We start from the raw sequence: 24490 nt of genomic DNA on the forward strand, positions 1-24490 counted from the left end.
ATAATGGACATATAGCTCATCAATTCAACCTTTAAAACTTCTATAGACTGTATACAATAGAGATCATATGAAATAACAATAATGACCTTTCGAAAAGCTCAAGCCACACTATATGCTCATGTGTGGCTGGAAAAGCAGGAATCAACTTCCTGACCATATCAAGCGGAATTTCCCTTATGCACTTAATTACAAGCATCCATGCAGCACATACACATCACTTTCCCTGGAATTTAACATTACCTGCTTAATTGCCATATTGAATGTCGAAACCAAGGCTGCAAAGCTGTGTTACAGTTTGTATTGCATTTGCCGCAAGGGCAGATGCAGAGGATCCCTTCCCCAGTCGTCAAATGTCTACTGGAAATAGATTGCTGTTGAGACTTGCTGCGTATGATTATTACGGGCTTTCGAGGACTTAGGGTACATGATCCTTCTCAGGAAAAGGTGCAAAATGCTTTTAGATTATGTTATCCCTGAGGATCGTACTAAACCTCCCTCTGGACGCTGCAGCTTGTTTGAAGTCGGCCGACTCCTTACCTGGGACTCAATATATACGTGAGGATGTTGTCATTGTGAGTTCGTATGTGCTCTTTGAGTGATAATCATTGGTCACTTGATATTGCAGATGTTGCGACTATTGCTTTACGGAGTATGGTGGTCAGTCAGTTACCTACTGTGGAAGATGGTGAAGATGATGCATCAGCGTAGTAATGGGGTTCTTGAGAGGCACTCCGAAGGAACATGCTCATCAGATACAGTCCGAGTAACTGTTCATGACTACAAATCTATCCATAGTACTTATTCCTCAAGTCCACTAGGAAGGATAGGAGTGAGGCCCGGGCGCTAGCCGAGCTGGTCCCTGGCGGACTCCACCCGAGTCTTCGGGGCCATTGGCCAAGACTTCAACTCCCGGCAGCGAAATGAAGGATGGATCGGCAGGGTCGATGCCTCATGGGGCGGAGTGGTCTGGCCTCACTCTCCTTTATATCAGTACGCTGGTCACTCTTATCCTCCTTAGTCACTTCTTCATAGATAATTCTAGCTTCTCAGCAGTCTCTCCTTTACGGTAATTGCATTATATCCAGCCAATGCTTGGATAATCGTTCGTTATTACGCTCTTTTGTTGTCTTTTTCATACCCGATTCTCATATGCTTGCTGCTTGAGCTCCAAGAGCTTGACAGCATCATGTTGTTCGCTCATTTCGCTTTCCTTGTATCATTTCTGGTCTTTGGGAGCCTCAGCGTAGCTACACAGACTCCGCCGTGTTTGGTGTCCGCCATGAGGTATAACTGTGACAGCGAGATAGCTGCACTTACTTTGCTCTCCTGCTAACCCAGTATAGGTCTCAATCGAATTCTGATAACCTCCAAGATATTTGTGCGACGAATGTAGGCAAGGTTTGGGCTAAGATCGTGGAGTTTTGCGGGGATGAGAGACACTTGGTCCTGGAGCAGTTAAAAGACACCTGCTCATATGCAGGCTACACAATTGGTATGTTTTGAACTTGAATGACGCTGTGCCAAAGATGAGAGACATTTGACTCTACTTATGCAGCATACCTACCAACAGCGTCGTCCGGCATCGCATCCCCATCCACCGCTCTTTTCAGCCCGACCAAGCCTAGCTCCGTCATAGCTAGTTCAACCGGCATCTCCACTTTGAGCTCTGTCCCCGATGCCAGCTCTAGTGCTTGTCCCAGCACTCATCCTAACCAGACCATTTCATTGGGATCGGCTGACCGTGGCGCGTCTGCTGCTGCGTTTGCGGCTGTTGTTTTTGTCGGATTTGCGGCGACGTTATAGAATCAGTTAGTCCGCTTCGTATATTATCTCGGACAAAGCTCTGGACCCTTGGACATCAATGATGTTGAGTACATATTGGGCGCAGACCGCGTCACTTTAACCGCGTCTTCTCCACCGGTGTAGGCATCCGTAGGCAGCTCTCCGAAACCCGCTGGGAGGCGGAAAGCTCATACGTAATATATCCTAGTGGGGCTTAGGTTGCATGGGAATCATGATAGTACGTAGTCGAAGGTCGGCGGAAACCATATCCTGCAAACGGATATACGGTGTCCGAGGCTCGGAGCTGATTTGTAAGAAGCCCGGCAGTTGCTGAGGGACGTGGCGTGAACTTGAAAGAAAAACTACACGTGACTGCGCTCGTCGCGCGTTCCCGCCAGCCGGACAAAGATTGGCCGCGCACCAGTCAGCGGGCTCGTATGCAAAGGGCAACCCATTTAGTCCAAACACGAAAATTCGCGTGGATATCCACCGTAACGCGTTTGCCCCGGCGACATCAAATATCTCCTCCCATCTTTCTGCCCCTCCGTCTTCTCTTTCCTCTCATCTCTCATCCTCCCCTCAGCTCCTGTCTTCAGGACATTCTTTCTGTGACGATTTCTCCTCTCAATCCTCTCTTATACATACCTAAGCCTTCTTTTCTCTACTACCCTAATATTATTTCCATATACCCTTTGTTCTAGTTTCTTTCTCGTTGTCTATAACCTCACTGTCCGAAATGTTTGTCTACAAGAGAGGTCAGTACGAGTTGCACAAAATTCCCTGCTTTGGGTGGAATGGATGCCCGTCCATTGAGCGGAATGGACCTTGCCACCGTTGCAACAGTCGGTGCTAACTTTGAATACAGACGGACGCAAAGAACGCGTGCAGTTCGACAAGATCACTGCTCGTGTGTCGAGGCTGTGTTACGGACTGGACCCTGAGCATGTCGATGCCGCTGCCATTACTCAGAAGGTCATCTCTGGTGTCTACCAGGGTGTCACCACCGTTGAACTCGATAACCTGGTAGGTTTGCAGCCGCTACAATTGACTGAGCAAGTGCTGATATTTCGTTTCAGGCTGCCGAAACTGCTGCATACATGACTGTCACACACCCTGATTACGCCATTCTCGCTGCCCGTATCGCCGTTTCCAACCTCCACAAGCAGACTAAGAAGCAGTTCTCTTTGGTCATCTCAGATCTCTACCACTATGTCAACCCCAAAAACAATGCTCCTGCACCAATGATATCAAAGGAGACATACGAAATAATTATGAAACATGCCGACGAGCTCAACTCGGCTATTGTGTACGACCGTGATTTCAACTACAACTTCTTCGGATTCAAGACCCTGGAGCGGTCATACCTGTTGCGGATCAACGGAAAGGTGGCTGAGCGTCCCCAGCACCTGCTGATGCGTGTTGCCGTTGGTATCCACGGCAGCGACATCGAGAAGGCCATCGAGACCTACAACTTGATGTCTCAGAAGTACTTCACTCACGCCTCCCCGACTCTGTTCAACGCTGGTACTCCCCAGCCCCAGCTCGCCTCTTGCTTCCTCGTCGACATGAAGGAGGACAGCATTGACGGTATCTACGACACTCTGAAGACTTGCGCTATGATCTCTAAGACGGCCGGTGGTATCGGTCTGAACGTGCACCGCATCCGTTCTACTGGCTCCTACATTGGTGGTACCAACGGTACCTCCAACGGTCTTGTTCCTATGCTTCGTGTCTTCAACAACACTGCCAGATACGTCGACCAGGGTGGCAACAAGCGTCCCGGTGCTTTTGCCATCTACCTTGAGCCCTGGCACTCGGATGTCTTCGAGTTCCTGGATCTCCGTAAGAACCACGGTAAGGAGGAGGTCAGAGCCCGTGATCTGTTCTACGCCCTGTGGACCCCGGATCTGTTCATGAAGCGTGTTGAGGCGAACGGTGACTGGACTCTGTTCTGCCCCAACGAAGCCCCTGGCTTGGCTGATGTCTACGGTGATGAGTTCGACGCTCTCTACGAGAAGTAAGTTTGTCGGTTTGTGTATCGTCGACTCGTGCTAACAGTATTGTAGGTATGAGAAGGAAGGCCGTGGCCGTCGTACCATCAAGGCCCAGAAGCTGTGGTACGCTATTCTGGAGGCTCAGACCGAGACTGGTAACCCCTTCATGCTGTACAAGGATGCTTGCAACAAGAAGAGCAACCAGAAGAACCTCGGAACCATCCGTAGCTCCAACCTCTGCACCGAGATCATTGAGTACAGTGCTCCGGATGAGGTCGCCGTCTGCAACCTTGCGTCTCTTGCCCTGCCTACTTTCGTCGACGCTGCTCGCGGCGAGTATGACTTTGGCAAGCTCCACGAGGTTGTCCAGGTCTTGGTCCGTAACCTGAACAAGATCATCGACATCAACTACTACCCCGTCCCGGAGGCCAAGAAGTCCAACTTCCGTCACCGTCCCATTGCTCTGGGTGTCAACGGTCTGGCTGATGCTTTCCTCGCTCTGCGCCTGCCCTTCGACTCGGCCGAGGCCAGACAGCTGAACATCCAGATCTTCGAGACCATCTACCACGCTGGTTTGACCGCCTCGTCCGATCTCGCCAAGGAGTTCGGAACATACGAGACCTACGAGGGATCTCCTGTCTCCCAGGGTATCCTCCAGTACGACATGTGGGACCGCACTCCCACTGACCTCTGGGACTGGGACTCCCTCAAGGCCAAGATCGCCCAGACTGGTGTCCGCAACAGCTTGCTGGTCGCCCCCATGCCCACTGCCAGTACCAGTCAGATCTTGGGCTTCAACGAGTGCTTCGAGCCTTACACCTCCAACATCTACTCCCGCCGTGTCTTGGCTGGTGAGTTCCAGGTGGTTAACCCCTGGCTGCTGAAGGACCTGGTCGACCTCGGCCTGTGGTCGGACAACATGAAGAACCGCATCATTGCCGAGGGTGGTTCCGTCCAGAACATTCCCAACATCCCCAGTGACATCAAGGCGCTGTACAAGACGGTGTGGGAGATCTCCCAGCGCACGATCCTGCAGATGGCTGCGGACCGTGGTGCGTTCATTGACCAGTCTCAGTCCCTCAACATCCACCTGAAGGAGCCCACCATGGGCAAGATCACCAGCATGCACTTTGCCGGCTGGAAGATGGGTCTGAAGACGGGCATGTACTACCTGCGCACGATGGCCGCCTCTGCGCCCATTCAGTTCACCGTCGACCAGGAGCAGCTCAAGGTCGAGGACACCAACGTGGCTCGCACCAATGCCGCGTACAAGAAGCGGGCTGTTGGCGCTGCCTCCAGCACGTACTCTGCTGTTCCCCGTGGCCAGGCCCCGGTCAACGGACACAGCGAGAACGGTGTCAACGGCTCCACCAACGGCAGCCCTCGGGCTCTTGCTGCTGATGCCTCCGCTCAGGAGAACGGCCCTCAGGAGGAGGACAGCCAGCAGGAGAGCGAAGAGCGCGAGAACGACATCTACTCGCAGCAGGTGCTCCAGTGCAGCATTGAGAACAAGGAGGCATGCATTATGTGCCAGGGTTAAGCACATACCTCGTGTTCTTTCCTTGTCTGATCTGGTCCGGTTTGATTGATTGTCTTGGCGTCAGGGTTGTAATTATATCACGAGATTGATGGATACTTTTTGCTTCTTGCGCATGGTTTATGGGAAATGACTGTATTTACTGTTATGGTTTTCTTCGGTATAGGATTTATCTGACTATATTATATTATATTCATTCCTTAGTAGCTAGCCTATTAGCCTATACCAACTGTACGGATGAATTAATGGTCCCCAGCCTGATTCGGCATATAGTCCTTCGCGGTCTGCTTGGTCTTATCCATGCCCTCGTTGGCCTTGTTCTTGGCGTCTTGGGCGTACTGGGAGGCATCGGAGTCTATACCAGCAGAGTATCTCCGTTAGCATTACTCCGATTTCCCTCCATGGTTGATTGAAAGAAAAGAAATTGACATACTCTGCTGCTGTCCCATCATCTGGTTATAGTAATCCTGGCCCTTGTTCTTGGCGTTTTCAAGGTTCTTCTTGATGGAGTCCATTTTGTTAAATTTCCTATTTTCATTGGTCAGTTATCTTTAATCCATTTCTTCATTGAAAAAATGATGGGATATACATACGAGTAACTCGTGAATATCACTCAAGTTCCAAATACAATCAAATTTTCCGTTGTTGAAGTAGTAGTAGAACAGTTAATGGAATAGTTAGCGCAGGTTATGTAGGTATCATCTTATATTTCACCTGACAGGTAGAGATGAATCATAGACTTTTCTGCTATGACGTTGAGTAGAGTCTAGAAGGTTCATGGGAGGGAAAGGTTATCTGGACTATCTAGAGATAGATGGTATGTGGTGGATGTCAGATATGAGTTTATTTGCTGGTTGATTCGGAAGTTGTCGGTTCCATGGGTGGAGATGGAAAGGGTAAGGGTAAGGCTGTGGGTGTGGGTGACATCTTCGACTTCTTCTTATTCCGTTCTTTGCCTATTAGCTACCTAGGTAGCTACGTCGTTAATGAATTCATATCTTTAGATGGGTATTTAGTTACTCAGGTGTTTGGGAGTTCATTGTGCTGGTTAATGGTTTGACTGGTGAGTTACTAGTTAGCTACTTATTGAGGTAGCTCAGCTATTGATTAACTCTATCGTTATGTAACAATCTTGTTAACGATCTACTTCATGAACGATGAATCTGTGACAGTTTTGTCTCCAGTCAGATCTTAGTCATATCGGGCCGTTTCAGTACCAACTTAGCTACTTTGTAACCAACCAGTTAACGTAGTGATGTTCTCTTACTCAAGTGTAGCAGACCCCTGCAAGCGCCAATTCAACACCCTCAGAATCAGGTATTCAATTCATTTATCTTTGGGGGCTATACCCCTGTTGCCAGTGAATACATGTGAAGTTACGAGTAGGAGATTGGCGAATTCTTATCTTGACTGACGCAGTTCCTACATACTGTATGTCTATTGAGGGGGTGTATACTATGTGGTTGGGGAGTACAACTACCTACTAAGTATACTGTATGTACCTGAAGTAGGTGGGAATGTATCCCAATTACTACCTCAACTACTACTATATCTCCTACCTCACTAGTAGCTATTACTAGGAATGGGTTATATGATCCATCCAACTCCGAAAATCCAACAACTTAACGAACGGGTACCTGCGCCTACCAACAACACTATTCTCATCCTCATCCTTTCCATCATCCTTCATAGCTACCATAACATTAGTTTAGCTTACTAGCAGCATATTTATCCCCACGAGTACCTGCACCTAACCGAGGCCGAACAAGGCTGAGTAACATTGGGGGCTAGTGTGTTTGACCATCGCGGTGGATCTGGGGGCTGCAAGTTGAGCTGAGCTGAGATACTTTCCCTATGTAGTAGTAGGTGTTGGAACTCTAATGATGACAGGTTGGACCGTGTATTGAATGAGACTGAAGGATTAGTAGTAGGTGGTATTCGGTGGTGGTTATGCTATATCTGGTAGTAGTGTCTAGGTTGTGTTGGTTTCAGGTGGTTTGGGGGTGTTTGTCATTCCGTGAACTCCGTAGTAGATTTCTGTATGCTATCTAGTCTAGATGACAATGGTAAGGATTTGTTGTATGTTGTGTTTATTGATTAATTTGGGGGTGGTTTTGTTGCGATGTAATTGTTGGTGGTGGTGGTGGTATGGATGTGCATGTTTACTTACACAGTATGGAGGTCGGACATACTTCTGAGTAAGATACTCTGTGAGATACTTCGGGTAGGACGATCGGAATGGTGATTGGAATGGAGAATTTGATAAAAATGATCGGTGGAATGCGGAAATATCCTCCGCTTCATTTTATCAATGCTGCATTCAATCAATGTTGATCTTTGTTAATGATGTAATGTACAGTAAATATATTCTGTACGCGCCTGAATAGAGGGGTAGAATCTAAAGTATCAGCACTACACATCATAAGTCAGTCTAGATAGTAGATACATCGTAGTACTCGGTGGACGATCAAGCCACGCGAGTGACGGATGAAACGGACGATGGAGCCCTGCGATAGAGTCCGGTTGGCTGGCTTGGCGTCTCGCCTGATATTCAGATTTCAGATCCATCAGATGGATCTGACTGTTAATTGTGCGAAAGCACCATTGAGTGTTTCACATCTACCAGTGGCGTTCGTCCCGAGGATTGGACTGCCTAGACCACACTATTAGATTAGCGGCGCGAAAAGAAAGACCAAAACAACCGAATAAGACAGTCGTTTTGCGAATGGACGCGGCTGGATTGTCCTGCAGTAGCCCACCGGTAGGGCAAAAAAGTCAGATCAGGGCAACATCCCTACCACTAAGAATGGTTCCCCTCTTTTCCTCCCACTACACGAAATATGGACTGTGTACAAAGCGAAGGGGAGATGCTGCTGACGGGATGTGACTGGTCGGTGCCTGGATGTGCGACACGTCAACTTGGTCTTCAATAGGCCGTGTTCCCTTTGATGGGCTCCAAGACCCGCCGAGTTCGCCACATCAACATTCGGCCCGGTGAAACCTGAACCTGGACCTGAACAGATGACGGCACCTGATTGTTGTAGTTTCAGTCCAGTCCAGCCTAGTCTCGTTCGACTTTTTTTGTGTATTCGGAAAACATCATTTAGTATTCTCGTGTCGAGTGGCTTAGTGGTCAGGCACCGCCTATTTTCCTCCTTTTGGGCGGAACGACCCAAGGATTGCCACGCTGATCCCCCTGAAGGAAGCGGAAAAGAGAGCCCTGCAGGCAACATGACCGCACGCTTCCAGCTGAAAGGCGGTTTCTCCCAATTTCCCCAACCAAAAAGTCAGTGCAGGCAAGGAACGGTAGAGCGTGGCTGAACTAACGCACCAGCAGACTACTCAAAAGTCAATCCGAAGAACAACTGCCCACTCCGGCCCCAGTTCAGCCAGTGAGAGGTGTCTGTGCCATCCAGGCACGGCTTGGTGAGACACTGGCGTCAATGCGAACCGCCAATCAGCCAAACTACTGGGCCTAACCCCGAGGATTCCGATCAGACCCTGCCAAATTGGTGTGTGCCTGGAAGTAGAGTATTTTTTGACTTTCTTTTGCGTGTTCTTTATTTGCTTCTTTCAAGGTAACAGCTGTAAGATGAGATGGCTGCGTCAGGTACGAGGGAGAGCTCCCCAATCAGACCGAGGAGGATGCTGTGCTGGTTCCGGGCCGCGCCCGACCACTGCCAACCATGGAGGACGAGGTTGCCCTGGGAAGACCGGTGAGGGTCGGGCAGTGAAGGGCTTAACGGGCATTGGCGGAGATCGAGGGTTCACGAGCTGTTGGCGGTGGGGGGGAGGAAAGAAAAGAGTGTGGGTCTGGGGGGTCAAAAAAGTAATTGGACTAAGTGGAGTCTAGGCTTCATTCATGAGAGAGCGAGATTGAGAGACAGAGAGTGAGGGTAAGGAAGATGGATTCTTTGGTGTTGTTACTTGTTGGTGCGGTGGATCCCGACGGTGATTCACCCCCCCATACCAAATGGTACCATACACACCATACATCCATCCATACATACATACCACTGGCTCCAATTCCAATACAAATACTCTCTCTCTCCCTCCTTCGTTTCTCGCCTGCTTCTTTCCCTCTCCTCTTCCACCTCACAGTCCGTCCTCTCCTTGACGCTCGGTCATTCCTTCTTTCCACCCTCATTCCTTGGGTTTTTTGCTCTATACTGCTGTGCAGTACGCATTCCTTAGACTCCTCTGTCGACCAGAGCATCAATCCTTCCAAAAGAAAACAGTGACCCTACATTGTCAACCAAAAGCAAATCACTTCACCAAATAACCACTACCACAATTCTATACCAAACAACTCACATCCATTACAATGGCCCCTCTTTCCAAGTCTCTCGCCCTGGCTGGCACTCTCTTTGCCGCCTTCGGCTCTGCTGCTCCTGTTGAGAAGCGCTCAACCGAAGTTGTTTACCAGACCGTCACCTCCGTCGTCTGGACCACTGTCGACGTGACCACCACCATCTACGGCGCTGCCCCTACCGAATCCGCTGCCGCTAGCCCTACCCCCGAATCTCAATACCAGCTGCCCGGCAACAGCCAGCCTGAGCAATCCGTCAACTACCAGCCCTCTTCCTTCACTACCTCCACCTCCACCGCTTGGGGCGCTGCTTGGACCCCCGAGCCCGCATCCTCCACCACTTCGACTTCCACCAGTGAGTGGGAACCCGCCTGGACTCCAGCCCCCACCACCTCCAGCTCCACCAGTGAATGGGAGCCTGCCTGGACTCCTTCCACTACCAGCCAAGAGCCCGCCTGGACCCCCTCCACCACCACCACCGTTCCCGCTGCGGCCACTACCTCGGCCTCCAGCTCCAGCGGCAGCAGTGGTAGCAGCGGCAGCAGCAGTGGATACTCCGGTAGCTGCTCCTCCGGGTCTCCTTGCACGGGTGATCTGACCTACTACGTGGCTGGACTGGGATCCTGCGGCATCACCAGCAACGGCAACACCGATATGGTGGTTGCGCTTCCCCATGGCATCATGCAAGACAGCGACTGCGGCAAGACCGTGAAGATCACCTACAACGGTGTGACCGACTACGGCACCGTCTGGGACAAGTGCATGGGTTGTGATGATGTGTCGATCGACCTGTCGGAGAAGCTGTTCAAGAAGTTCGGTACCGAGTCCGAGGGACGCCTGACGGGCGCGGAGTGGTACATTGAGTAGATGGCCGGGATGGAACGGAATTATTTTACCCTTCTTGTCACTCGTTGATTGACTGATTTAGATATGATGATTTTGATTTCTTGTTTATACCTTAGCACACACACACATTCTTTAGATTGTCCTGGGGACGAATCTATCTGCAGTATGACTGACGTGTATGTATCACGATTAGAATGATTAAGAAACAGAAGAACAAGACTGTTGAACCTGTCTTAGCCAACTTGCCAGAGCGCTTCTTTCCATTCCCATACCCTTATTCTTAGTACCGTCATCCCCCCTTTTAGACTGACAATCCTGTCCTCTCAGCCGACAAATCTCCTTCTCCCGACACCCCCTCCCACAAACTAAGACATCGTACCCCCTAGTCCGTCTCGCCCAATACTCATTAAACACATTCCAATCCGTCTCCATAACATCCGTCAGCTTCGCCCAGAAGTGCGGTCCAATGTGAGCACCGCCACCAGCACCAATGCCATTAGTACCGGTACCAGCCCCATCAGGATAGACATACTTCCCGTAAGCTTCCATAGCAGAGTAATACCTAACCCATACCGGCTCCCCTTCTCCCCTATTAGTGGTGGTGGTGGTGGTGGTGGTGGTGGTGGTGTTCTTACTATCCTCATCACTATCCTCTTGAAGACTATGCTGAGGGTATCTCGCAATATACTCCTCAAAATCCAATACCTTCCACCCGTCATCACTAAATTGTACGTCATATACCCTAGAAGCAGAATACCCCGACGTAGGCGTCATCGCCGGCGCCATCATCTCCACGCCTATCACTTCTTCCCCTTTCTCCACTGTCACCTCGTTGTTGTTCTCCACAGGGATCTTCCCTTGCCGGTACCCCTGATTCTCATGACTATCACTATCACTACCACTACCTTTCCTAGAGTAAATACCCCTAGCCAAATGAGAACGATAAAACACCCCAAACGTATCAACATGTCCATGTCCACAGAACACACCCACGACCGTATCCCTATACCTATAGAGTATCCTCCGTAAGGTATCAGCATACGCAGGTAACGTCTCTTTACTCGAGATAGGGATATGCGTTATCAGGAGGACTTTAACCCCCTCTTGTTCCGCGGTGTGGAGTTCGCTGATAAGCCATGTGAACTGGGCCATGGGGTCAATTGGCATGGGGGAGGTGTAGAGGAGGAGGTTGAGACGGTAGTAGAGGTTGCTGTTGTAGGAGATTATTTTTATTTTCGGGTTTGGGGTTGGGTCTTCTTCGTGTGTGGGTGGGAGGGTATATGTTGTTGCGTATGCGCCGAATCTGGTAGTGATTAAAGTAGGGTTGTTTTGGAGTGTTCTCCAGTGGGTGGTTAGTGCGGTGTAGGTCCATTCTACATCTACTAGTTCTTTTGGGATGTTGAGACTCCCTGGGAAGATGTTTACGGGGTGGGTGTCGTGGTTTCCGATGGCGGAATAGATTGGGTTGTTGTTGGTGTTGGTGTTGTTGTTGTTGTTTAGTAGGGTGTGGAGGGCGGAGTTGGTCGCGTTGAAGTTAGCTAGTACGGATTGCTGGCTTGTGTTCCAGATGTCGTGGGGGACGATGTCGCCTGTGTAGAGGGTTAGGTTTGGTTTTTGTGATTGTAGTATGGAGAGCATGTTGTCTAGTAGTTTTAATGGCGGATCGCAGTGCGGACTCCCCCAGGTTGAGCATGGGGTTTTGGACCGGCCTGGGGCATCGTAGGCGTGGTATTGGCGGCAGCAGATGGGCTTGCGGCAGTGGGTGCTTGTGCCGGGGGTGTATTGGAGGTCGACGTGGGTGTCGGTGATGTGGGCGATTCGGAGGGTTATATTGTTATCTTTTTTATTATCTTGAGTGGTAGTGGTCGTGGTGATAGGAGAATATGGTGGAGGAGGGAAGGTCAGGTTGATAGGAGGAATCGGCGGATACGGACACAAATCCAACACGCTGGCACAAAAGGTTTGCGCGGTGTCTGACGGAATGGACAGTTGACGAAGCACATAGTATGCGCTGGGGACTTGGGAGGCTACGAGTCCGGTGCAGAAGTCGGCGTCGAGGATCTGGGAGGATAAGATTAGTGAAATGTCCGAGGTGGAGACGGTAGTATAGTATTCATTATTTTACCTTGCTTAAAATGCATACTTCGGTGAGGATGGTCTGGAGGGTCGATGGACCGAGTTGAGATACTCGTTGGAGTGATTTGAGCAGCGTCTATGGGCGCAGATCAGCCTGATCCATAGCAATCTGGATGAACAGTCCGTCAGTCACCTCGCAGGCAGTGCAGCTGGTCGCAGCTTGAATGTCGTGCCAGATGATCTGGGTCCAGGTTGGCGCTGTGGTGGCTGTCGCTAGGACGGCCAACAGAAAGGCGGGTTTCATGAGAAGATACTGCATTGAGGGACTGACTGACTGCTGCTGCTGCTGCTGCTGCTGGTGGTGGTCGGGTTTTTATGGCATGGCGATGGCCGGGCGTCGAATTGGGACATTTTGAAGGGCTTCATGTGATGCTGGGCGGGAGTCAGCAGAGCAGAAAGTACTCAGAATTGAGTTGGTGGATGATACTCAAAGTTATTTAAGGTACTTGGCAGATGCAGATGCGATGCAGCCATATCAGTAGCAATATTGGGCAGTTAGGGTTGGGAAGGTCGGGGATAATGAATAGTTGAAGAAATAGTGGGAAAGAAGAAGTAAGTTAAACGGATAGTTATTATCCCATGCATCTCCCGTCCCCTGCAGTATACCCAATTGATTGGTGGTATACTGTTGATACCCCTTTCATATTCTTTTGCTCACTATCTAATTATTAACGGGCATTTCTGCATACTCCATGCAAGATGGACGACCACTATGCAATTTAGCCTGCATTCAAGGCCGGCTGGCTGAAGGACTGGAATGTCCAGCACATCTCCAAGACCATCCAAGAATGGCTGCGAACAGCTTCAATCTTGGCGCAACACGCGAGGAGCCGCCGATCGTCGGCTTTGCTATTTGGATCGTCCCAATAAACCGTATTCCTGGATCCTTTGAACAACATCAAACCATAATATCATCACCAACTAATTAATATAATGGTATTATCTAATCCGGGGGACCCACGCACACAAAGGAAAAAAACCACTGGGACTTTGTTAGTATTAGTATTAGTATTAGTATTTTTTAGTTTTAACCTTCCAGGCTTGACTTGACTCTCTTCTTTCTTCTGTCTCCGCTTCCCCTCAATTTCTGCATCCACTTTTCCCTTTCTTCACCTCATTTCTTTTCCACCATTTCACTCACACAATCTCTCTCTCCCCACTATAACCTCTCCCTCTTTTATTTCCCTATATATCATCTTCAAGATCATGCTTTGATCCGATCATGGCCCGACCTCCCTGTCCCCCCTCGTCTTCCCTCTTCGCCCTTGTCGCCCCAACTTCGTCATGCAAGACCAACGGCCCGAGGTTCTCACCGTCTCCATCGTCTTCTTCGTCATCGCAACTGTCTTCGTGGCCCTGCGCTTTATCTCCCGTATTTTTATTGTCCAGAAGGTCGCCCTCCATGACTATTTGATGCTGCTGGCCTGGGTACGTCTATTCATTTCTTTCCCCCGTCCTCTCTCTCGTCCCTCGAGTCAGCTCCTCATTTTCCGATCTTCCCGCAGGTCCTCGACTTCGGCTTCTCCTTCTCCCTCTTCTATGCCACCCACAAAGGTCTGGGTCTGCACGATTCCGATATTCGCGAGGACCAACGCGCTGGCCTCAATCGCGCCGACTATGCCTTCACCGTCCTCTACGTGAGTCGCCCGGGACTCCTTCCTCCGCCATCGCTCCCCTCTGACTGCCCCAGAACCCGGCCCTCATGGCCGTCAAATCATCCATTCTGGTCTTCTACCTAACCCTCACCCAAGGCGAGAAGGTCTTTCGCTTGGCCAACTACGTTACCCTTATCGTTGTCAATGCCGCCGGTCTCGCCCTGACCCTCGTCAATGTCTTCCAATGCCGTCCCGTCAGCGCCGCCGTTTCCTATCCCTTGCCCGAGGGTGCCAAGTGTATCGACATCCTGACTCTATACTTGTCCTCGTCGCCGGTCAACATTGTGACCGATCTGGCCATTCTCTTCCTGCCCAATCCCATTCTTACGCAAATGCGACTGCCGCGCAAACAAAAGATCATCCTCGTCATCACCTTCAGTTTTGGATTCTTTGTCGCCGTCGTCGACGTCATCCGCATTGCCTACATTCAAGATGCGGCCACCTCACGTCAGATCGCGTTGAAACAAGTCCATCTGCAGGATACTCCGGGTGATGACCTCAGCTGTACGTCCCCTGTCCTTTCTTTCTCCCTATTTCCTGCTGATCGCCCCAGGGTACGGGGCGTTTTCATTCATGTGGTCCGTCATCGAAGTCAACGTTTCCGTCATCTGTGCCTGTGTGCCCAGTCTCAAGCCGCTCGTCGCGCGACTCATCCCGAAGCTGATCCGTGACACTGACGGGAGCTCCCAGGCCACAGACCTTCCCCTGCCCGCCCCCGATCCTCCCCCCGAGCTCCCGACCATCACCGGGCCTCCTACTGCCCGGCGCGCGTCGCGCTCACAGCAGTCCGCCAGCCAGGACAATAAGCCGTCGCATTCGGAGAGCCACAGCAGTCAGGCTGCTTCGGCCCGGATGGATCTGGCCGATATGTTGACCACCGCGCCCGAGGCGCCTGCGGATGTTGAGAACCGAACGAACACCGTCACCACCACCACGTCGTATCCTCCCAGCATCACCTTCTTCGATTTTGTCAATATGAAGAAGCCGGCCAACATGTTGAAGCTGAGCAACAAGGAGTCCATCGCGCCGATCGCGCTGACCACCATATTGTTCTTCCTCTGGGGATTCGCCTACGGCTTGCTGGCTATCCTGAATGAGCAGATCCAGGATATTCTGCGTCTGGACATCTGGCAATCGTTTGGTCTCCATGCGGTATACTTTGGGGGATATCTGGTGGCGCCGACGTTTGTGGGAGGCGTTGTGTTGAAGCGCTGGGGGTTCAAGTGCACCTTCATCACCGGGCTGTGCATCTACGCCTGCGGCACTCTGGTCTTCTGGCCGTCAGCCGTGCTAACATCATATCCTGGTTTCATCGTATCCAATTTCATAGTGGGCAGTGGACTGGCGGTGCTGGAGACGGCTGCCAATCCGTTCATTGCGCTATGCGGACCGCTCGAAAATTCGGAGATTCGGCTGAACATCTCGCAGGGTGTGCAGGCGGTTGGCAGCGTCGTGTCGCAGCTCCTGGCCAAGAAGGTTCTTTTCAAAGCTGTAACCGACGTGAGCACACTAGTTGATGTGCAGTGGACGTACTTGGGCATCGCACTGTTCGATGTGCTCCTCGCTCTCGCTTTCTATTACCTGCCTATTCCAGAGGCATCGGATGAGGATCTTGAGGAATTGGCTAACCGCCGCCGCGCCGACAACCGGGCCACTGTCGCTGGCGTCCCCGTGGTCTGGCTGACGCTGGGGCTCGGCGTGTGGTCTCAGTTTTTCTACTGTGCCGGCCAAGAAGTGATATCGATGAGCTTCGACAGCTACGTCCGCGCCGTGCACCCGCTGTCCTATCTAAGTCCCTTTGAACAGCTCACGGTCGCGCACACGGTGTTCGCGATCGGCCGCTTTCTCGCCGCCTTTTTGCAATGGTTCCTTAAACCCCGCTGGATACTTATGCTCTCTTATATCGGCATGATTCTCTTTTCCATCCTGTGCATGAAAATGACTGGGCGGGCCGCCGAGGCCATGGCTATTATGGTGTACCTGTTCGAGAGCGGCGCATTCAGCATCATCTTCGCCATCTCCCTCCGCGGCACCGGCCGACACACCAAGACTGCGACGGTACTGCTCACAGTGGCCATCAGCGGCGGTGCCTTCTTCCCGTTCGCGCAGTACGCTGCCGAGCTGGCAGGCGGGATCCGCTATTCCTACTGCGTGCTGGTGGCGCTGTTCAGCGCGGGCGCCATCTTCCCCATCTACCTCAACATAGTACCGGCAGCCAAGAAGCAAGTGGACCCAGTACCAAACGAGCACCTGCGGCACCCCCGCCGGCGCAGTCGCATTAAAGCCAACGTGATGGCGCGCGAAAAGGAGAACCCATCGGTGGGTGGGGTCCTCTCGCGCCGGCGCAGCGTAGTGTCGGAGCCGTTGCCGACGGTGCAGCTAGCCGACCACACGAAACAGACGTCGGGGGGATTGATGCATGAATTGGCGCCATGGCCAGAGCAGGGGGGAGAGCGTGCAGAGCGGGCTAATTAGCCCTTTTTCTTTTCATCTTTCTTTCTACTATACCATTGTTGTTTTGACTATCTCTACGGGAGGAGATTTGCCATGATACCCTATACTTTTGGATTGTGTTTTAGCGTGGAGTTGGCTGTTGCATTGCTGGAGTCCTGTACATATATACTTGCATATATGCGAACTAGCTATGATGAAGTAGTTAGTGCATTTATTAATACTGGCATTATACCATTGTTGATGAATAGTAATCAGAGAGATAATGTAGGTCAGAGTAAAGTAGTAACAACACTACTACCTACCTACCTTATAGTAAACACACTTGAGATACAATTTACTCAATTAGTACTTACTAAGTAATTAACCCACCTCTTTCTCATCTGCATAGTATTTAATACTACAAGTAGCAAAATCATGCAAGCATAATCATCACTCCAAATTGGCCGTGTATCTCTCTACTACCATGAACTAACTAATTCGTCTTATGTACGTACACTCAAGTAGTGAGTGAGTGTCACACAGTTCGAAAAAGGAAAGGCAACAACGTTCATCATAAGCCGCAGGAGGGGTTATTCCGACTCAGACTTGACTTGACAGTGAGGTTAGTACTTAGTTTCCTGCTTATTAGGTAGATGCATGCACACCCCCAACTCTTCCATAACCCAATCAATCATAAGCAGTCTTGGGGAGAGTAACGAACGGTCTTGGGAGGTGTTCTTTTCTCGTGAGGGGATCAGGAGAGAATAAATAGACGGCAAAACTTGCCGTCATATGAAAGAAAGAGTTCATGAAGTGCATTGCTTTCATTGAATGTCTTCTCGGCTAATCACTAGTCGATCGGGATTTAGTAGGAAACAATTGTCATTAGAATGAGGGCTGGGAATTTGGCTGATTCATGGTTTCCCAGTGTGAATAATGAATATGGATTAAGGTAATTAACATGACTCGTGAGATTTACTTTAATTCAATCATGCAGAGCAACGTATGTATGCTCGTATCTGGATGCTTGGTCACGATGTGATAGGACGAATGATAGACTAAGTACTAGTGGGCTGCGGTGCCATGGGCTTGTGCATATAGCGGGACTAACATTACTGAAAGTAGTAAGTTCGAGAATAGTTTGAATTACAAGTAAACCGCCATCTACAAGGAATTAGGATTGAGGATTGAAAAGGATATCATTATGCATCCATCTAAAACTACCAAAACACCGGCGCCTCTATCCATCGCGCTGAAAGGGAACATCAAACTGCATAATCGTCATGACATAAGCCGTGGGGTCGGCTTTCGCATTTACCACCAGTCACCCTGGTCCTTCATGGCGGCAGCCACCTTGGTGAAACCGGCAATGTTGGATCCGGTCACCAGGGAAGGCAGGACACCCTCGGCGGGGGTGGCGTACTCCTGAGCAGTCTCGAGACCGTTCTTGAAGCAGTCGCGCATGATGTCCTTGAGACGGGCATCAACCTCCTCAGAAGTCCAGCTGAGGCGGGCAGAGTTCTGAGCCATCTCCAGACCGGAGACAGCGACACCACCGGCGTTGGCGGCCTTACCGGGGGCGTACCAGATGGCAGCAGCGCCGGAGTTGGCGGTACGGTGGGCCTCGAAGGTGTCGATGGCCTCCTGGGTGCAACCCATGTTGGAACCCTCGGCGATGAACTTGCAGCCAGCGTTGATGAGGACCTGGGCCTCCTCGCCGGAAACCTCGTTCTGGGTGGCGGAGGGGAGAGCGACGTCGACCTTGCCGACGTGAACCCAGGGGCGGGCACCGGCAATGTACTTGAACTTGTTGGCGTCGCTGAAGGGAGCAGCACCGACGATGCTGGCGAGCTGCTTGCGCTCAACCTTGGTCTGAGCAATGAGCTCGATCTCCTCGGGGGTGAAGCTACCCTCGCCGTTGATGATGAGGGAACCCTGGCTGTCGCTCAGGGAGACGACGGAACCGCCAAGCTCGATGACCTTGAGGGCGGCGTACTGGGCAACGTTACCGGAACCGGAGATGGCAACGCGCTTGCCCTTGAAGGACTCCTGGCCGTTGGTGGCGTGAGCAATCATGTGCTCAACATACTGTTATCGTTAGTACTGTATTCGAAGACTTATTATGGAAGGATAGACATACGTAGACAACACCGTAACCGGTGGCCTCAGGGCGGATGAGGGAACCACCCCAGCTGCCACCCTTACCGGTGAGAACACCCTCCCACTGGTTGCGGATCTTGCGGTACTGGCCGAAGAGGAAACCGACCTCACGACCGGTGACACCAATGTCACCAGCGGGAACGTCAGTGTCGGCACCGATGTGCTTGCAGAGCTCGGTCATGAAGGAAACACAGAAGCGACGGATCTCGTTGTCGGACTTGCCCTTGGGGTCGAAGTCGGAACCACCCTTACCACCACCCATGTTCAGGCCAGTGAGAGCATTCTTGAAGATCTGCTCGAAACCAAGGAACTTGAGGATGGACAAGTTGACGGAGGGGTGGAAACGGAGACCACCCTTGTAGGGACCGAGGGCGCTGTTGAACTGGACACGGAAACCGCGGTTGACCTGGACGTTGCCGGCATCATCCTCCCAGACGACACGGAACTGGATGACACGCTCGGGGACGGAGACGACGGCGAGAGCCTTGCGGTATTCGGGGTTCTTCTGGAAGAGGGTGGAGTTCTCAAGGGTCGAGGCAAGCTCTGTAGAAAATTGTTATTAGATTTTTTTTTTTGCTCCATCTCTGTAGTTACGGAAAGGAGGGACAATTGAAAACATACCCTTGTAGGCCTGCTCGAACTCGGGCTCGTGAGGAAGGTTAGACATTTTGATGGGAGGATTGATTGAGAGAACTTTTAACTGGGGTATCTAAAACAGGAATATATAGAGAAAGATGAAAGAAAGAGAAGTTGTCTGAAGAAGAAAGAAAGAAGGGAGAGGGAGAAAAGAAGAAGATGGCGAGGGGGAAAGGCCGATTTATGTTTTCGAGGAGGGGAGGGGCGAGGGCGGGGAGAGAGTCAGAGTAGAGGGAGTGGATAGTATGAGAGGGAGAACAGCCGGAGTCGGACATAAAGTCCCCCCTCCCTCAGGCCATCCACTGCATAGTAAGTAGTATAGGGAGTCTCCGCTGCAGGCGGGCATCCTGGCAACGCCCCAAACGGCAATTGATGCCGGCTTCCGGGGCGGGTTTGGCGGTGGCGCCGAAGTTCGGGCTGTTAGTCGATACTTTGAGGTCACAGAATCTGTCCGTTATCTATCGGCGGGAATCCGCTGGCCCGCCCGCCAATGGCAGTTGCCCGCTCTGCCATCGGGAGGAATCGGGTGGCAACGGAAGTATTAGGGTAGGGTAGGGTAGGATTTTTTAATTGCTTTCGAAGCGAGAGAGAAAATTCTTCTCTTCATTATTATGAGCCATTGGTACAAGCCAGACAAGAATACTTTCCCGTCGGAATCCATTAGTTTAGTTTTTTCCTATAGTATAAGCAACACGCCGTCGCAATCTAGACTTGCTGGAATCTGGAGAGAAACTCGCATTTGCCTGCACGCCAAGAGATCCTGCAGACTGGCGGATCACCTGATTACTCCTCTCCTATTGGCCTGGTTCCCCCCGCTGCACGGGAGGTGCTTATCAGATGTCTGGATTTCCTTTACCTACTCGTATCGTCAAATCCTCTGCACTCAGCCAATACAACCTCATCTTCCCTCTCTTTCCCCCTTCACTCTGTCTATCTATTTCCCCTCGTCACCCCCTCCCCGGAGATCCCTCCTCCGAAATTAGGACACTATAGTGTACAATCTACACAGACACGTTGCCTTCTCTCCCCATGTTCCCCGGTGAGCCCCGACGTGGGGGAATGGGCGGCAATCACGGTGATTCCCATACTTTAAAGCGTTGTCACGGTCGGACACGGTTCACTGGGCGGTCTGATCATGCGACCACCATGGGGAGTTCACCGGTAAGCCTTATTAAGTCTAAGTAGGTTTCTCATAGGAGGGAATCCAGGAATACACTTGATTGCCAACCGGTCCAGGCGATGTCGGTGTCACATCACTGTCCCATTAAATTTAACCCTCTGCCTATAATGCTTGGAAATAATGACTGGTAGGTAGAGAGTGATTGTAAGCGTCGGGGACTTCTCTTGGATGAGTTTCCTGGAGTTGGAGGTCCCCGATGCATGTGAATACTTGTAATTAAATAAATAAAATCATGGGGGATTCAATCAAGAAGGGTATAACTAAATAATCTTGTTGGAATGATTTTTATATTTAATTACGGTTATTCAATCATTGAATTAGATTTACTCGATGCATTTACATAGTCTTTAAGGTAGTAGCATAGTCACTTGCAAAAGTGGTAGCGCCGTGTTGCCGTTGCATGTCAAAGTTTCCCGACCCAACATGGAGTGGGACCCGGTTTTGCCTATCAGTTGCCTCGCTAATCCTTGCCGTACTGCCCCGGGCCAATCAGCGATCCACACTAACAAAGCATCATGATTCACACGCCGGCTCTTGCTCTCCCCACATCCCGGAATACTAGTTAGAAGATCGCCAAGCGGACTAATGCATCCTCCCCCAACTCTGATATACTTCGAGGGGCGCAGGTTGGTAATGATGCTTGATGGGTCATTATTCATATTGATTGGGTGGAAGTGAGAGGAAAAAGTTAATTCTGCCATCGTGGGGGCTGCGTGAGTTTGGGGGTGACTCGGTTCGGGAAGGTTTAAGTGCCGGGGATGGTTCGCTGGTTGGCCTGGTTCGGATCTGGGGGGCTGTTCATGGTGTCTGGTTTAGATGAACTATTTGCGACATATGGGGTTGATGATGAAGAGATGTGACTGTTAGCAGGATTAACTTTTGATTTGTTGTCTGTGCTGTCCGTGCTGCATGTGTATGTGACTATGTATGGATGAATCCAATTCCTTCCGTAGTCACTCTATGTGGTGGTTGAATGCCTGACTCTTAGGGCATTCATCCACCAGTCTATCAATGGGGATGATGAATCCTCGATTATTTACTGCTTCAATTGCCTTTTCATATTGAATATTCCAGCCAAGTAGGTGTATAAAAATCTCCATTTCCTCCCACTGTTCTCTCCTCTTCTCCATCTCCTTCATGATTCGGACTCTATATGATATCTTCAACCACAGAGCGGACTAGCACCCTATAACCCTACTTTATATACTCTTTATACTCCCAGTCTATACATGGTCCATCAACACTCCATTATAATCTTCTTATATCAATCACGCGATCCACCTGCCTAGAGTCTACTTACAAAGACAGGCAGCCAAAGAATGGAATATCCTGCCACAGTCGAGCGGGCTTGCCCTAAGTTCACAAACCAAGCCAAAAGAATAAATATATACGGCTTACCATCCTACGCATGAATGGTCTTGGGCACCAATTTCTTTGAGGGTATAACCTCGATATGACCGAAGACCATGTTCCTACTCGCTTATCACCCATGGCCAAGTTAAATCTTGCATGTACCAGAGGAGAGATAGCCAAATGTCCACCAGGCCCACAGGGCATATACAGGACGAAGAAGAGGTGGAGGATTCAACATATCATATTGACCATGTCGAGCATGTTCATAGAGAAGTACAACAAACTTACTATGGTATTTATTCCAAGCGTATGAAAAGCTACAAACTTACTGGTGCAATCACTAATGAGAAATCGTATGATATAGCATATAACCTAGCTAGTGAAACCGATGAAGAACTTGATCTGTGGTTGTGGCTGGGACAGTGGACATACCACTGCTAAGCACACCTTCATGAAAGGGATCATTTCCTATTCTGAACCCGGAAATCTGGGACATGATTTATTGAGGCAGGATTCAGGACCCTAAAGGGGGTCCTGATGAAGATGCACAGCCACTATCATACAGAAAAGTCATCTCGACAGAAAAGGCTTAGTCTTAGCTACTGAAGATCTCACTACCTATCTTTACACGGCCAGACGACCCTCATAGCATTCGTCTGGGATATAAGGGGAAGACACTTTCGTCCCCTTCATTCGTCCAGCTTACTGGCCGGAAACAGACATGTGGCCATTTATCTTATGTGGCAGCTTTCTCGAACGGAATCCAACAATTTCGGAAGCTTGTCTGGCATGTCTGAGTTCCTTCACCTACTTTTCTTTCCACCAGCATTATGGTTCTTGATGGTAATGGTAAGTCAGCATCGCCTCCAAACATGCCACTCGTCTGGACTCCCATTCGAAAATAGCACCTACCTGCTGGATGATGAAATACCATGCTACCAAGTTCAGGTTGTTTCCTGCAGCCTCTCTCGTATCACCTCTTTATATCAATCTATACCTCCGACACCGTGGTCGGATACTTCCCGACGTGATTATATATTTATATACAATCACAGGCGCGGTTCAAACTATCACAGATGATTGTTTGATGCAAACCCCAGCCCTAGAAGGCACATGTCATCATCCGAGAGATGAAAGGCCCTTCTGGAAGACACTCTGGACTACCCTGTACAAGTTCCAAGCCTGGCAAGACATTGGCTACAGCGTCCAAAACATCTAACAAGCATTGTACGAGACTAGATGTACGCTTTCACAATTCCACGTCCTGGATATAATTATTCACTGGATTCAGATGACATAGAACTGCTGAGAGAGACACGACGATGCCTGCTCGCTAGGAGAACTCACAGCTAGCCACGGCTTGAAGAATTTGCATCATCGTGAAACAGATATTAGAAGAGGCCATTTCTAAATGGCTTAACCATCTCAGACAAGCCAACGGTCCCCGAAGATCTTCGGCGCCTAACTGTATCAACGTCGCGAACAGATGAGTTGCTTCAAGAGATTACAAATCCTCAGCTGAGAGCCTATAAAGCATCAATTTCAGCCAGATCAAACCGGTAGCAATTACCAATTCTATCAAAATAAGGCCACTGTCTTAATGTCAAACAATCCAGACGTTCTGGTCGGTATCAAAGTTCGCTTCTACTAAGCGGGTAACGGTTGGCAAAGACATCGGATGAAACATCGGATAAACAGACGTCAACACAGAGCAGTTCGGTATCAGACATAACGTCGTGGAAAGGCTATTCAGCGTTGGGTGACGAGGAATCCAGAGAAAAATCTCGCAGTCAGATGAGGAGGGAAACGAAGTATCTCCGGCTGCAAAGAGAGCGGGACGCATCTAGGCTGCGGTGAACACAGTAAACCCGGACGTTGGGACTGAGTGACAGTTGTCCGGTGGCCAAGATGGGCTTGAGGAACAGCCAGGAAAATCCCACCTCTTGCTCGAGAGCATTACCCTCGCCAGGTGGAGATTTCCGAGATACAGCGCCGACAATGGAATAACCCGGTATGTTCCGTCGAGCTAGTACCTTGCCTTGCCCTATAAGAGGAGCATATCTTGGCCGCCCAACCACCAGAGAGCACATGGTCTGCGAGTAATCCTCTCCAAATTAGCGCTTCTCTAGAGATCGCCTGGCTCGCAATATGTTGGGGCCGCGCTCGCGCTAGCTCAATATGTGGTTTCTGTCGGCTACTGGAGGGGCAGAATCAATGACGAGCAAATTGTAATTATTGCTCTTGAGACAGCAACTACTCTCATAGAATGCGGCTTTGGTGGTATCAGTGGCCAACTCTTGGTCCGGCTTGCTTTTTATGGGATTTCTCAGTACAGTGACTAGATGCTATCCACTGTGTGCTTATTTTTAATATCTACAGAACAACAAGCACCACAACCATGTTCAACTCGTCCAGACAACATGTCCTAATATAACGATCCTCTCGTTGTGTTACCACTTCTGTATCGGT

General features: G+C 50.3%; 9 protein-coding genes across 9 annotated transcripts; 5 read left to right on the forward strand and 4 right to left on the reverse strand.

The window, feature by feature from the left end:
- Positions 1–891: 891 nt before the first annotated feature.
- On the forward strand, positions 892–2054 carry BO88DRAFT_484794 (putative GPI anchored cell wall protein). Its single transcript, XM_025712303.1, has 3 exons — positions 892–1284; positions 1344–1492; positions 1556–2054. Exons 1-3 carry the CDS (start codon positions 1187–1189, stop codon positions 1801–1803), a joined length of 495 nt encoding a protein of 164 aa, XP_025567733.1. The 5' UTR covers positions 892–1186; the 3' UTR covers positions 1804–2054.
- Positions 2055–2232: 178 nt separating this feature from the next.
- BO88DRAFT_380824 (ribonucleotide-diphosphate reductase subunit RNR1) lies at positions 2233–5464 on the forward strand. The gene is made up of 4 exons (XM_025704551.1): positions 2233–2537; positions 2648–2805; positions 2859–3799; positions 3849–5464. Exons 1-4 carry the CDS (start codon positions 2519–2521, stop codon positions 5314–5316), a joined length of 2586 nt encoding a protein of 861 aa, XP_025567734.1. The 5' UTR covers positions 2233–2518; the 3' UTR covers positions 5317–5464.
- A 91-nt stretch (positions 5465–5555) lies between these two features.
- BO88DRAFT_449795 (uncharacterized protein) lies at positions 5556–5828 on the reverse strand (the record flags this gene model as incomplete). The annotated part of the gene is made up of 2 exons (XM_025710523.1): positions 5556–5668; positions 5747–5828. 2 exons carry the CDS (start codon positions 5826–5828, stop codon positions 5556–5558), a joined length of 195 nt encoding a protein of 64 aa, XP_025567735.1.
- A 1974-nt stretch (positions 5829–7802) lies between these two features.
- On the forward strand, positions 7803–8194 carry BO88DRAFT_401525 (uncharacterized protein). Its single transcript, XM_025705866.1, has one exon. It carries the CDS (start codon positions 7813–7815, stop codon positions 7981–7983), a length of 171 nt encoding a protein of 56 aa, XP_025567736.1. The 5' UTR covers positions 7803–7812; the 3' UTR covers positions 7984–8194.
- Positions 8195–8980: 786 nt separating this feature from the next.
- Positions 8981–9955, reverse strand: BO88DRAFT_108950 (uncharacterized protein). Its single transcript, XM_025701250.1, has 2 exons — positions 9884–9955; positions 8981–9622 (listed from the first exon to the last, which is right to left on the reverse strand). Exon 2 carries the CDS (start codon positions 9527–9529, stop codon positions 9170–9172), a length of 360 nt encoding a protein of 119 aa, XP_025567737.1. The 5' UTR covers positions 9530–9622; positions 9884–9955; the 3' UTR covers positions 8981–9169.
- BO88DRAFT_108981 (RlpA-like double-psi beta-barrel domain-containing protein) lies at positions 9403–10578 on the forward strand. The gene is made up of 2 exons (XM_025701251.1): positions 9403–10082; positions 10191–10578. The coding sequence occupies exons 1-2, from the start codon at positions 9638–9640 to the stop codon at positions 10487–10489; spliced, it is 744 nt and encodes a 247-aa protein (XP_025567738.1). The 5' UTR covers positions 9403–9637; the 3' UTR covers positions 10490–10578.
- Positions 10579–10666: 88 nt separating this feature from the next.
- On the reverse strand, positions 10667–12848 carry BO88DRAFT_330632 (Metallo-dependent phosphatase; the record flags this gene model as incomplete). The annotated part of the gene is made up of 5 exons (XM_025702645.1): positions 10667–11052; positions 11116–11265; positions 11353–12529; positions 12594–12680; positions 12738–12848. The coding sequence occupies 5 exons, from the start codon at positions 12846–12848 to the stop codon at positions 10667–10669; spliced, it is 1911 nt and encodes a 636-aa protein (XP_025567739.1).
- Positions 12849–13697: 849 nt separating this feature from the next.
- Positions 13698–16939, forward strand: BO88DRAFT_401528 (putative MFS monosaccharide transporter). Its single transcript, XM_025705867.1, has 4 exons — positions 13698–14032; positions 14110–14241; positions 14295–14763; positions 14813–16939. The coding sequence occupies exons 1-4, from the start codon at positions 13889–13891 to the stop codon at positions 16732–16734; spliced, it is 2667 nt and encodes an 888-aa protein (XP_025567740.1). The 5' UTR covers positions 13698–13888; the 3' UTR covers positions 16735–16939.
- Positions 16940–17926: 987 nt separating this feature from the next.
- Positions 17927–19677, reverse strand: BO88DRAFT_401529 (glutamate dehydrogenase). Its single transcript, XM_025705868.1, has 3 exons — positions 19474–19677; positions 18833–19395; positions 17927–18780 (listed from the first exon to the last, which is right to left on the reverse strand). The coding sequence occupies exons 1-3, from the start codon at positions 19517–19519 to the stop codon at positions 18007–18009; spliced, it is 1383 nt and encodes a 460-aa protein (XP_025567741.1). The 5' UTR covers positions 19520–19677; the 3' UTR covers positions 17927–18006.
- Between the last annotated feature and the right edge of the window lie 4813 nt (positions 19678–24490).

The sequence above is a fragment of the Aspergillus vadensis genome, assembly GCF_003184925.1.
Source record: "Aspergillus vadensis CBS 113365 unplaced genomic scaffold BO88scaffold_2, whole genome shotgun sequence".
In the NCBI taxonomy this organism is placed as follows: Eukaryota; Fungi; Ascomycota; class Eurotiomycetes; order Eurotiales; family Aspergillaceae; genus Aspergillus; species Aspergillus vadensis.

What these genes read in the sequence shown, in the direction of transcription:
- BO88DRAFT_484794 (XM_025712303.1), top strand. Translation starts at nt 1,187, where the DNA reads ATGTTGTTCGCTCATTTCGCTTTCCTTGTATCATTTCTGGTCTTTGGG. An exon ending in TGTTTGGTGTCCGCCATGAG is followed by an intron (nt 1,285 to 1,343) that starts GTATAACTGTGA and finishes AACCCAGTATAG; the next exon opens with GTCTCAATCGAATTCTGATA. An exon ending in ATATGCAGGCTACACAATTG is followed by an intron (nt 1,493 to 1,555) that starts GTATGTTTTGAA and finishes CTACTTATGCAG; the next exon opens with CATACCTACCAACAGCGTCG.
- BO88DRAFT_380824 (XM_025704551.1), top strand. An exon ending in CCGTTGAACTCGATAACCTG is followed by an intron (nt 2,806 to 2,858) that starts GTAGGTTTGCAG and finishes ATTTCGTTTCAG; the next exon opens with GCTGCCGAAACTGCTGCATA. An exon ending in TTCGACGCTCTCTACGAGAA is followed by an intron (nt 3,800 to 3,848) that starts GTAAGTTTGTCG and finishes ACAGTATTGTAG; the next exon opens with GTATGAGAAGGAAGGCCGTG.
- BO88DRAFT_401525 (XM_025705866.1), top strand. Translation starts at nt 7,813, where the DNA reads ATGGAGCCCTGCGATAGAGTCCGGTTGGCTGGCTTGGCGTCTCGCCTG.
- BO88DRAFT_108950 (XM_025701250.1), bottom strand. Translation starts at nt 9,529, where the DNA reads ATGCTCTGGTCGACAGAGGAGTCTAAGGAATGCGTACTGCACAGCAGT.
- BO88DRAFT_108981 (XM_025701251.1), top strand. Translation starts at nt 9,638, where the DNA reads ATGGCCCCTCTTTCCAAGTCTCTCGCCCTGGCTGGCACTCTCTTTGCC. An exon ending in CAGCCAAGAGCCCGCCTGGA is followed by an intron (nt 10,083 to 10,190) that starts CCCCCTCCACCA and finishes CCGGTAGCTGCT; the next exon opens with CCTCCGGGTCTCCTTGCACG.
- BO88DRAFT_401528 (XM_025705867.1), top strand. Translation starts at nt 13,889, where the DNA reads ATGCAAGACCAACGGCCCGAGGTTCTCACCGTCTCCATCGTCTTCTTC. An exon ending in ATGCCTTCACCGTCCTCTAC is followed by an intron (nt 14,242 to 14,294) that starts GTGAGTCGCCCG and finishes TGACTGCCCCAG; the next exon opens with AACCCGGCCCTCATGGCCGT. An exon ending in TCCGGGTGATGACCTCAGCT is followed by an intron (nt 14,764 to 14,812) that starts GTACGTCCCCTG and finishes TGATCGCCCCAG; the next exon opens with GGTACGGGGCGTTTTCATTC.
- BO88DRAFT_401529 (XM_025705868.1), bottom strand. Translation starts at nt 19,519, where the DNA reads ATGTCTAACCTTCCTCACGAGCCCGAGTTCGAGCAGGCCTACAAGG. An exon ending in GTTCGAGCAGGCCTACAAGG is followed by an intron (nt 19,396 to 19,473) that starts GTATGTTTTCAA and finishes AATTTTCTACAG; the next exon opens with AGCTTGCCTCGACCCTTGAG. An exon ending in CCGGTTACGGTGTTGTCTAC is followed by an intron (nt 18,781 to 18,832) that starts GTATGTCTATCC and finishes TAACGATAACAG; the next exon opens with TATGTTGAGCACATGATTGC.